This window comes from Ctenopharyngodon idella, chromosome 20 (assembly GCF_019924925.1).
Source record: "Ctenopharyngodon idella isolate HZGC_01 chromosome 20, HZGC01, whole genome shotgun sequence".
Lineage (NCBI taxonomy): Eukaryota > Metazoa > Chordata > Actinopteri > Cypriniformes > Xenocyprididae > Ctenopharyngodon > Ctenopharyngodon idella.
In genome coordinates this window covers 32,904,293-32,916,929 of record NC_067239.1, presented here as the reverse complement: position 1 = coordinate 32,916,929, position 12,637 = coordinate 32,904,293, and the positions used below count along the sequence as shown (strand labels likewise).

The following is a 12,637-nucleotide window of genomic DNA, read 5'->3' as shown; positions in this document are numbered from 1 at the left end:
CATGCGATTTCTTTCCCTGGTGTTTACGTTCACAGACATAACTGACCGTTTATGTGAACTTTGTGTGTTTTTGACAGTTTAAGCGCAATAACGCATGAAAGAGAACAGTGACAGTCTGACAGTCAGCTTTCTGTGCGCGTGCTTCAGATGTGTGCGCTCAGAAAACCATATATCAGAAGTTTAAACTATTATGGCTTTAAACACATGCAGATAATAATCTTTCATGACGATGAAGAACTGCAATGTCATGTGAGTGTGACCATAAAAGAGATGATGATCAAAACCAACCAGATGTTTTAGTTTTTGGCAGAGTATCCGAGGCACGAGCTGTAGGCTCCGCCCTCTTCTGGAAAGCAGGGCGGGGAGCACCAGCTCATTTGCATTTAAAGGTACATGCACGAAAATTGCATGTTTTTCCTTCCACTCAGAAATGGCCAAATAATAAATGATCTGTGGGGTATTTTGAGACACATTCTGGGGACACCAGACATCTTGTAAAAAGGTGCATAATAGGTCCCCTTTAAAGAGCTTGATCATTTAAAGCGACAGACGACAAAAATGCAGCGCTTATAATAGACAGAACAATATTGTGCACTGATGTGGATGCTAATATAATTATCATTATAGTTATCTTTATAGTTTTGTTCTTGGTGTGAACGAGCCTTGGTAGTTGAAGCCAGAGTGCAGGGGTCTGATTTCTACGCCTGTTTGACCTTTTGTTGTATCTGGTTCAAGTCTTTGTGTTGGTTTGTGAAGTGGGGAACTTGTTTCTCTAGTGTGTGTGTGTGTGTGTGTGTGTGTGTGTGTGTGTGTGTATGTGCGATTCTGGTGTGTTGTTAAAGTGCAGTTCAGTTGCCAGGCGTGTCTTTGTCTCTATGACGACAGGCGTGTTCTCTGAGTCTGCACATGCTCAGTACTTCTCTTAGTTCATGAATATTTTTCAGGGTTCACACTGAATTTACATGACTGTTCCAGTCGTCTGTGATTCTGGGATAAGGTTTATTTAAACTAGATAAAACAAAATAAAAGCTTGACATAATTTGAAAATGATTTTATAGGATGACTTTTCCATCTCTAGAAATAACTTTTTTTCCTCATACATCAATGAGAATCCTGGTTCTTCAATAAAAATGACAGCAGATGAGGGAACAGATTAAAATAAGAAATGCAGTTTGAGTTTTTATCTTGATTGTGGTTTTGGTAGAGTATTTCTCTCTCTCTTAACCAGTAAAGCAGAGTCAGCGTGATCCACTAGCAACGGTTCTTGCCGCAGGTGCAGTTAGGTGTCGAGGTTATACACCTGCAGAGAGTCAAACTGACAGGTGAACTCTAGTCTTGGAGTATCAGTTTAGTCATGCTGAGAGTGGGTTACCATCGCTATGTTTACACGCTCTGGACAGCCATGCAGGTATGATCATTTTTGATCATTATATGTCATAGTTTCTTAGGTTACAAGACTAAGAACATCTTGGTTTTCTGTCAGTAACAGTGCAAGATGCGGCACGACATACGCATTTGTTTGTAACATTTGTTTTTAGGGTATTTTTGTAATAATGTTTTGTTCTTAGTATTAGTAACAGTCCAGGATGTACATGGGAATTTTATTATTGTAGTTTCCAGTTCTAGAAAAGACCATAAAAAACATGGACATATTATAGTTTTTGTAGTTTCTGGTTCATTATGAGTTCTATAAAATGATTAGTCAACATTATACTCCAGTCATCATCAGTGAAAATGACCCGTCCAGCGTTCATGTTCATCAGCATCATGATTCATGTCAGCTGTGCTTCACCTGTAGATCTTTAGGTTTATTGGTTTGCTTCTGACTGGTGCAGGTGAATGGAGGTGGAGATCTGGTGTCAGAGGTCACGCCTGACCCGAACCCGGCCGCGGCAGCAGAGAACGGGGTGAACCACGACAGAGTCTCGCCCAAACCATCCGTGGTCAGTCAGCAGACTCCATCCTCAGGTGTGTGACCCGCGTCCAGCAGCCGCTGCATTACCGGCTGCCCGCCGGAGAATCAGCACCTCATCGTCTCTCTGTGTGTTTCAGGGTCGGTCAAACCTGTCGCGAGGCCTGAGGACGTCGTACAGAGTGTTTTAACAGGTACGGAGTTTGATCTGATCTCAGGTGAGACAGACGCTTGTGTTCAGTGGTTCAGATGATCAGATCACCAGAGACGGATGTTAATCCAGGTGTAAATGATGATTAGAGCTCCCCATAAAACATGAAAACCCAATGTGTGTGTGTGACAGAGGTGGAGGCTCAGACTGTAGATGAACTGAAACAGCTGAAGGGTTATTCGAGGGAGCAGAAGAGGCAGTACAAAGAATTAAAGGATCTCATGAAGAAGCACAACAAGAAAACGAACGACTTGATCAACGAACACGCAGCCAAACAGAAGCAGCTGCACAGCGAGTTCCTGCGCCGCAGGTCGGCTCTGCAGAAGAGGTGAGTTTCCCTGCGATCGGCCCGTGTTTGCGCCGGTTCTGTGCCGTCTGAACGCTCGTGTCCCTGCAGGAGCGTCTGTGATCAGGATGCGGATCTGATGGCGCTGGAGCAGGAGAGAGGTCAGAAACTGAGTGAACTGAAGGAGCAGCAGCAGCAGCAGCTCCTCACGCTGAGACAGGAGCAGTTCTACAGCGAGAAGTACCTCAAACGAGAACACGTCAGACTGGTAACTACTGTCTGCTGGAAACACAGATGATTACAGGATACTCTGTGTGAAATAAAGGGGCTGACATGAACCTGTACAAATCACATACACATGATACCTGGCATTACTTGGATTATTTGGCTGTTTTACCAATATTTTGTTGCGATTCACTTGTACCCTCAACACAAAATGAATTTTTATTAAATTGTCATTTGTGAATCTTTAACTGCATGTTTTTCTTAACCACATTATAATGGTTTGGGCTTTAACTAGGTCAGGTTAGTATGAACACAGTCACAAACGGTGTTCGCTCACATACATGTTGGGTTTCTCTTCATCTGCAGATGGTTGAGAAGCTGTCGGCCGTGGCGGAGGAGTGTCAGAGTAACCAGCTGAAGAAACTCAAAGATCTGTGTGAGAAGTAAGTCAACATCCGCTGTCTTTGACTCACTGGAGACATTAAATCGGTCATTCTCGCCCTCATGAACCTCAAACCCGTAGGACTTTCTTTCTTCTGTGGAACACAGAAGATATTCTGAGAAGATAAAAATCTCTCAGTGTTTTTTGTCCATTTATTGGAGTGTGATGTCGTTCGTTCCTCAAACTATCTTCTTTTGAGTGATTCTGATTTCATTTTCTTAAGAGAAAACAAAGACTTGAAGAAAAGGATGGACAAGAAACGACAGGAGAAGTTTCATGAAGCCAGAACGCTGGAGAAAACTCTGACTGACGAGTGAGTTACTTTAACCCATCAGTCTTTCTGTGGATCTTGTGACGTTAGACGTGTTCACAGGTGTGAGTTTGGCTCCATGACTGGAGTTAGTGTTTGTTGAACAGGAATATTCTCCTGATGTTGTTGATCCAGACACACCATCATCTTCAGTCACTGCGTCACACTGACTTGTAAAATGATCCTGTTTTTTCTTTAGGAGAAAGATGGAGATGAACAGATCTCACGTGAATGAGGTGGTGCAGTCCATCAGACGGGTGAGTGATGCTGGTTATCAGGGACTAGTTAACCGGTAAATGCAGTAATCACACCGTCTGCAGACACAAAACCTCTTTATCATTTGATAATCAAAAGTAGCCGTGTATTATACATGATGTAAGCGGCACATTTTGAAGTGGACTTTTCCGTGTCGGCAGTGCTCAGAATAAATAACATGATCAACTCATGTATAGAAGAGAAAAACACTCTAAACACAATTAATAAGATGCAAATAATCATATAATTATCATCAGAGTTCGAACAGCAAAATAAAGAGCAATGTTTAAAATGAAGGAGAAAACATGGTTTGTAGCGAACACAATTTATTTTGTGCTGTGAATTATTGATTGCCAGGATGAAGATATTTTACTTCATTAAATTATAATTTTACAGTGACTCTTTCTGCAGTTACATAGTGACACCTGTCGGTGGCGACAAATAACAAATGACAGTTTCTAGGACACATTTCTCAGTACTCGGCTCACTTTCTCACCCAGTTCTCCTGACCATCACAGCAGTGAATTTCACATCCCAAAACTCCTAAAACACTTCATTCACGTCTCAAATCAAGTCATTCTTCTGTAACACAGTCACACATTACACAATGAGCTATTATATATTGTTTATACAGTGTGTCTTTATAACACAAGAATCCCACTCTCTACTGTTCAGAATTCACTGCAGTTTATGTCACATGATCCATGTTTTCATTACAGTTGATGTTTTTGTATAGACGGAGATGAAACTGAAAGACTTCAGCTTCATCTAATTGATTTGGTAGTATTTCATTTTTAAGATTCAGATTATATTTCAATATAGTATTACTGTAGAACTGTAGCAAATCACTGTCATCTTCAGTTTGTATTATGTTAGATTTTAAGTTTAACAGTTTTGAAAAGGGTATGTAAACATGTGCAAACAGAGTTTTACTGGTGTTTGTGTTTGAGTGTGAAATGAATCCATGTAATCTGATAGTTATTATTTCATGTATTTTGTGCCAAAGCAGTGATAAATGATGCTCAGTTTATCTCACACACACTGATGCTGTGATCGCTGTGTGAAGAGACTGATAACGTGAAGCGAGGATTGAGAAACGGGTTCTAGTCATTTAGAGTCATGAATCATTCATTCAATCCGTTTGATGAAAAACACTGATTCATTCAGGAATGAAATGAGTAACGTCACGTGTCTTAATGAGTATTTTAATGGACAAAGTGGCAAAATTGTGTGTGTAAACTGCAAGTCACTCAGTGTGAGTTTTTAGTTTATTGAGGTTTTGTATTTAATCAATCATCACTGACAGTCGTGCTGCTGTTCTGAATATCAGTCATGTGATCTGACCTGTGGCCCAATCTCAGCCATGATGATTTTCAAAACAACTGTGGTCCTGCTTAATATTTTGTTTTAAGGATATTTTTGCTGCTTTATGATAAATAATGTTGAAAAGCAGTTGAGAAGCGCTGATCTAGATCTCTGGGAGAAACACATGGATCAAGATTTTTACCAACCAATCAGATTCAGGGCTTCATGAAATGGGTTGGGTTATAGATGGGGTGTTAGTTAGGGTTAGTTAATGGTTATTTGAGGGTTAGTTCTGTGTTCCAGGAACATCTTATGTGGCAGTATTACGATGGGTTAGGGTTCATGTGCAGATTGAGTGTACTGGAACACGTCTGTGAGCGTTCACATGTGTGTGTTTTACAGCTGGAAGACGCTCAGGCCAAACGACTGGAGAGACTGCTGGAGAAACATAAAGATATTCGACAGCAAATCCTGGATGACAAACCGAAGGTACGACCCATTTTACAGTCTTGACCTTTACCGGTTCATTGACATGTTTGATCACACGGGAAGTTTAAAGCACTGCAGAAACACACGCGTTGAGCTGCAGTGTTTGTGTCTCCTCACTGTCACTGTTATTTTAGGAGGACGGATCACAGGAACTGGAAGGTAAGAGCTGCCGTATCCCAGCATTCAGTTCATCACAAACATTCACCTGACATTCAGGATATCGGGTGTGTTTCTGAGCCACTGAAATTAACACAGAAACTCTGGATCATACCGGCTTCATCCCACCGTCCACCAATAACCAGATTCACTGGTGTGTGTGTGTGTGTGTGTGTGTGTGTGTGTGTGTGTGTGTGTGTGTGTGTGTGTGTGTGTGTGTGTGAGTGTGTGTGTGAGTGTGCTGGATGTCCTTTCAGGTGATATAGAGCATGTCCTCGTATGTATTTTATTTTTGCATTTTGTTAAAGTGATCAGAAGTTCATCAGAAATCCTCATTCTGTCATCATTTACTAACTCTCGTGTCTCTTAAACCTGAACACAAGATATTTTGAGGAACGTTGGGAATCAAACAACATCAGAGCCCATTGACTGTCATTATTCTGTCATTAAACAAAAAAAAAACATTTCTCAAAATATCTTCTTTTGTAGGTAAATCAAACAGGTTAGAATGACATGAGTAAATGATGGACAGAATGATTTGCTTTAAGAGAAAGCGCTTGTTACACACATCTGCTCAGAGAACATGAACTTCTTCACTTCTTTATTTTGTCTTGTCTTGAATCAGGTTGTAGTTCAGGCTGTTGATTCATTAAACATCAAAAATGTAAAAACTCATCATGTCACTTTCATTGATAAAGGATGAAGCAGCATGTTGATGTTTTTGTCTCTCCGAGTTGTGATGTGTTCACTAGAGGGCGTCATTGTGCAGTTAAACACGTCACACACATCAGATGAGAGACGGACGCTTCACAATGGACTGGAAAATGATGCTTTGCATCCCCATCAGATTCGTGATTACAGCAGTTAACACACACCCGACCGCATTCACAGCCGCTGTCACAGATTCATGACGACATGTGAGGAAGAGCAGGGCCGTCAGAAGCAGGTCAGCGGATTCTGAGTTTCACTTGTGCTTGTGTTTGGATCAGGAACTGGTTTGAAGTTAAAGCAACCAGGACGAAGCTGAAATCCTGTCCTCTGAAACATGAGCGAGAGAGTCAGAGAGAGAGTCCTGACCTATTTTTATGCCTTGGATCAGGCACTAATGGACAGCTATAAGCATCCTGGGTCTTCAGAGACCTGCAGAACCATCTCAGATTCAGAGATTTAGCCTGCAAGACAGATAGTTTAACTACTTCTACTAGCAGCAGCCTGTATGTACTTGTTTTCCTCATGAAATGTGCTGTTTTGTGTCCCAAATTATGTACTATACACTAATATGCACTTGTAGTGTATGAATTTTATGAGGTTATTTTGTCATTCGTCAGTCTGAAAGCCCCGCCCCCCCCAGTACATAATTAAAGCTGTGACCGTCAAGTGTATGAAGCGTCCAACATTCAAAACAATGTTAATTAAGTGCATCATCCAGGCATCTGAAGTGCACTTTTCTCTTTGTGGAATGTTCGGTGTGAACACACTACTCGCACTATTCATACTATGAAACAGCATAGAGTAGTGCATGAGTACACGAATAGAGACACGGTTTGAGAATACGTGTTGATGTTTAAATAGAAACAAGCGTTTGGCCGTGAATGCGCGGAAGCTGCCGATCTGCTGTCACAGCTCAGTGTCCTGCTAACGCTCCCGTCACCAGGATTCACGCGCGCAGCGGGTCTCAGTATGTCTGATTACATCTGACTTTCAGATTCACTTTGGCAGAGTTTCATGAACTTCCCAGTGTTTGTTACTCGTCATCAGGCCTGCAACCCAGTCCACGTACTTGTGCACTGTTCTATGCTGTTTTGTGATATAAAAAATAAATTAATTAATAAAAGTGAAAATTCCAACAAGAAAAAGTGCACTTCAGATGCTCAGTTGGGGTCATGAATTGAGAAATCAACTTTTCCTTGAGCTTTTGATATATAAGAGGTCATCGTACTATAAGAATATCCTGTACGTTTCAGAACTGAAAACATGTTAGCCCAATAAAAGCTTTTATTGACACCAGACCCAGAGAACGACTGATCCTGGAATAGATAGGTGAAACTCCGCCTCCGCAGAAGAAATCAACGCCTACTTCATCATTGCAGCGTTAGCCCCGCCCACTGGTGTGTTAGTGAGATGAGGAGGAGAGAAGAGCGATACAGGACTAAAATAAAATTACCTTTCAAAGGATCCTAATGCTAGAAATATGATTATTTATTTTCAACAGTGTGAATGTCTCAGTTGAGCTTTATTTATTTGTATTCGGTACATTTCACTGTGGATTCTTTGGTAAATCAATCGCATTACAGACTTTAGACTTTTACGATATGGACTCGACAGTAATGCAACAACATGTCAGTAACTGTGTTCATTCTGATGCCTGATCTGATATTAATGATTCATGTACAGTCAGATGATCTTTGTCTGTGTGTCAGTAAATCAAACCAGTGACTAAACGCTCAACTTCACGTTGTTTCTCTTAGTAGGATGAAAATAATCTGTTATTTAAATGGTGATTAAATTATATATAGAAAGCGATGAAATAATGCTCTCTTTACAGTCGCTGGAGCTGTCAATCAAACAGAGCGAGTTTATCAGTGACCGAGTTCTGGACTCGCGCCAAAACTCCCGTTTTATTCAACGAATCTCTTAGTTACATCGTGTTTGCACTGTTAGTTATGATGAAAGCATTCGTTAGTGTGACGAGATCACTGCTTTCATGAGCTCAACAACATGTCTGTGATCGACTACAATGATCATCACTGCAACCTTTCATGCCATGATCTAAATATAACGCCATAGATCTGAATGTAATGCAACACTTTTCACAATTAGTTAACCTTGAGAGCTGTAATAGTAAAAACTTGCTAAAAGTTTTCAAGAGAGTAATGCTATTTCAAATGGATAAATGTCAGCCAATCACAGCAGTGGGCGTTTACACTGAAGTCTCACAGAGACACGCCCCTTAAAACAGCGCTCAAATCAGAGGATAAAATCAGGGTAGGAAAAATGCCTTTTATTTCTAAATTATGACCATTTTTGATGTAAAAAGTATACTAACATTATAAGTGCACCCCAGGAAACATTATAAAACAATAAAACAATGCAGTTCATGACCCCTTTAATTAACCAAAACAACAAAGGGTGGAATTTTGGACACTTGATGCACTCTGGGTTAGTGTATACTACATGCACAGAATAAGAGCCCAGTGCAGGTGTTCTCAACTCTCTCTTTCCTGAGCTCCAGCCCTGATCAAACACACCTGAACAAGTTAATCAAGGTCTTCAGGATCACTAGACAGTCACAGGCAGGTGAGTTTGATCCGGGTCAGAGCTGAACTCGAGGGTCAGAGATGAGAAGAAGCGCTCTAGAGCTGCTGTACAGCCAAAATTATGTTCCTTTTATCACTGTAAAGCTGCTTTGAAACAATCTGCACTGTAAAAAGTGATATATAAATAAAGGTGACTTAACATAGTGTATAGTGTGTCATCTGAGACACAGCGGTTACGGTTGTTCATGCTAATTTTGTGCTGTTTCTGAGGTATTTTTACACTTGGCAGACGCGTGTTGATGTTGAATGAAGCTGCAGGCCGCACACACACACACACACACACACACACACACACACACACTCACACTGAACAGTCCTGTGACTTCACAAACAGAGAGCTGTGCCGTCGCCATGGCAACACTCATCTCACTATTAACCCCATAATAGCCGCAGGAGGTGTTGGTGGAACAGGGAAACTCCTGGAATAATGTTCTCTTGCAGATGATAGTTTCTCAGTACTTTTATCCGTTTGTATTAGGAATGTAACGATTCACTCAACTCACGATTCGATACGATTCACGATGCTGGTTTCATGATTCGATTTTCTCACGATTTTCTCATGATTTTTTTAACAAAATGAGATTTAAATGAGAAAGTGTCTTTTTATTATTTCTCAGACAAAATGCTGCATATTTCATTGTGAAACTGAAATATCTTTATGACAAAACTATCTTTAAAACAAATCCTAAATCAGATAAATAAATAATACAAATAAAAGAAATCTCTTCATGAACAAGATGTTTATTTGCTCTATTACAGGCTGATGCCCGCCCCCAAATGTATCGTGATTCATTTAGCATCTCAACCGACTTGAATCGTTACATATTTTAATCTATTTTCAACCGGTTCTGGATGCATCGTTACATCCCTAGTACCATGATTCTCTTTGTTGATCATATTCATGTATCGTGATATTGAAAGGAATAATTCAACCATCTCTCAAATCTCTTTCTCTTTTCAACATGATGATGATGGTTTTATTGTGTTTATGTATTATATGGAAAAAAATCTGTAAAGATTCTTATTACACGGTTCTCCGAAATGCTTGATTCTGATTGGTCAGCCGCAGCATTCCGGGGTCAGTTATTCATCGATCATCTGTTGTCAATAGCAACACTGTACTCCGGGTATTTGAGACGCTTCTTTCACGTCTCCCGTGTCCCACTCCCTCAGTTATCGACTGTATTCGTGTAAAATGAACCCAGACTTATATGGGCCTACAGAAATATTGTTCAAGCGTTCGTCTTGTTGCTAGATAATGGATTTATAAGATAATAAACAGGTATGATTTTAAAGGGTCAGTTCACCCAAAAATGTAATTTCTGTCATTAATTCCTCTCCCTCATGTCGTTCTACACCCGTAAGACCTTCGTTAATCTTCAGAACACAAATTAAGATATTTTTGATGAAATCCGAGAGGTTTATGACTCGTCCTTAGACAGCAATATAATCAACACTTTCAAGGTCCAGAAAGGAACTAAAGACATCGTTAAAACAGTCATGTGACTGCAGTGGTTCAACCTTAATGTTATGAAGAGACGAGAATACTTTTTGTGCGTAAAAACATTATTCAACAATCTCTTCTCTTCCCTGTCATTATCTTACGTTGTTTACGTCCAGCGCTTCCAGGTTCTACATCAGAACGCCGACTCATTATTGGCCGGCTCCTGCGTCAGCATCACACGCATGCGTCGTGCTGATCACACGATCAGCTTTGGCCAATACTGAGCCGGCATTCGGACGTAAACACGGAAGCCTTCACTGCGTCACCTGCGTAAAAATAATGACAGGGAAGAAAAGCGATTGTTGAATAAAGTTGTTATTTTTGTTTTGTTTTTGAGCACAAAAAGTATTCTCGTCTCTTCATAACATTAAGGTTGAACCACTGCAGTCACATGACTGTTTTAACGATGTCTTTAGTACCTTTCTGGACTTTGAAAGTGTTGATTATATTGCTGTCTATAGATACCTCTTGGATTTCATCAAAAATATCTTAATTTGTGTTCTGAAGATGAACGAAGGTCTTACGGGTGTGGAACGACATGAGGGTGAGTAATTAATGACAGAACTAGCCCTTTAAAACGTGTTTCTCAGATAAATATTTGATGTCCCCATTTGAAAATGCAAAATAACCCCCTTAAGATTGGTACAAGACTTTATTTTGCAATAACAACCAGCTGGATGTACATTATTCCTTACTTCTTCAGTCTCACACTGGACAAAAATAACAGCATGTGATTTGTGAAGACATGAGGAGAGTATTTTCATTTCTACATGAACTATTGTCAAAAACATACTGTGGTTTTGCAGTCATAGTGTCAGAAATCCTGTTATATTTTAATGGCAGTGAAGAGAGTGTAGTGAAGCGAGCGAGAGACAGATGGAGCCGTGTGTGAGACACTCGGAGCAGATTGAGGCTCCGTCAGACGCGTCCCGTCGGCTTCTGCTCCCGCTGACTCTCACCGGCACACGCGTCCGTCGCTCCAGCGTTTCCCAGTCTCATTGTGGCCGCTCGTTTCCTGCGTTTGATGTGAGCGGCTCTTCATTAATAATTCACGTGACCCTCCTGATTCTCTCCAGGGGAAGTTCTGTCACTCGATAGAAACCTGAGGAGCACAAACAACCCCAGCGCTCGGCTGGAAATGACTCCCGTCACGGCCGTCACAGGAATAAAGTCTTACTCTTTCATTCCATGCGTTAGATGCTGATGCGTTGGGTCTGGAGAGTGAACACACACGCATGTGCGGGCGATTACATGACGATCGTGAAACGGGAACATTTCAGCTGCCGAATCTAGATTTTATAAGCGTGGCATCCCTCGATGGCGGAGCAGAATTAGGACAGATGTGGATGAAGGTCATTCTCCTCCCTCAGCGCTTTAAGAGAGCGCTGGAATTGGACGTGAGTGTGGTTTGTTGACAGATGACGAGTCTTTTGAGGAAAGACATATTTAACTGAGTCGGGAGGGAACAGAAACTAGAATGGGCCGTGCTTTCATCTCCAGGTCTCTTTAGGTCGGTGAAATGGGGGCGAACTGCTGACTTCAGGGCTTCAGCTCGAGTTTGAGGTGTTTCTCAGCTCTTGTGCTTGAAGAGATGTTGGTTCTGTGTGCGAAAGGTTTGATTGCTCAGTGTTTATGAGTGACGATCATTTGAGTGCTCAAAGTAGCCCCAATCTCTCTTCTTTCTTGACTGCGACTCTTAAAGTAAATGTGTGAAGCGGATCCAGCTCCACTGACGGCTGGTGGGAATGTAACCTTCTGTTAGTTTGGAAGAAACTGCGCTGTCACATATATCTCGCTCACATACACGAGTGAATCGAATGGCTCACAGGTAAACGGATCCAGAGTTCTGACTGTTATTTCTCGCTGTTTGGTATCGATACATTCATCTTTTAATGGACTATTCTAACTGATATGCTTCATTAGGTTAAGACAGAATAGAAAGACGAGATACCGAAGACACGCCAAATATCATCTCAACTTTTAATGCCCTCTGTTTGCACACGAGCCCAGGTGATAAAGACGTGGCATATCATCTGAGGTGGGAACGCAGCTTAGCGTCAAACACAGTCGGGCGTCTTGGCGAAGAGTCTCGCCTCGCCCCGGCCGCTGTGCCAAAGGATCTGAGATGCGTTTTAATCCAGGCCTTTGTGTCTCGGCCAGCAGGGGGACAGCAGATGTCCTTCCTCTAAGTAGGTCGGGCTTTGTGCGGGGCGGCCTGAACCATC

The 12,637-nt window shown here is 41.4% G+C and overlaps 1 protein-coding gene across 1 annotated transcript in view; it reads left to right on the top strand.

The window, feature by feature from the left end:
• LOC127501913 (1-phosphatidylinositol 4,5-bisphosphate phosphodiesterase beta-1) overlaps positions 1-12,637 on the top strand; it is a 68,777-nt gene that overhangs the window by 52,388 nt on the left and 3,752 nt on the right. The window contains exons 25-32 of the mRNA XM_051874225.1: positions 1,836-1,968; positions 2,053-2,106; positions 2,256-2,451; positions 2,521-2,677; positions 3,001-3,077; positions 3,300-3,389; positions 3,586-3,643; positions 5,349-5,435. Coding sequence (XP_051730185.1) covers positions 1,836-1,968; positions 2,053-2,106; positions 2,256-2,451; positions 2,521-2,677; positions 3,001-3,077; positions 3,300-3,389; positions 3,586-3,643; positions 5,349-5,435 — 852 coding nt within the window. The remainder of the gene's footprint in view (positions 1-1,835; positions 1,969-2,052; positions 2,107-2,255; positions 2,452-2,520; positions 2,678-3,000; positions 3,078-3,299; positions 3,390-3,585; positions 3,644-5,348; positions 5,436-12,637) is intronic.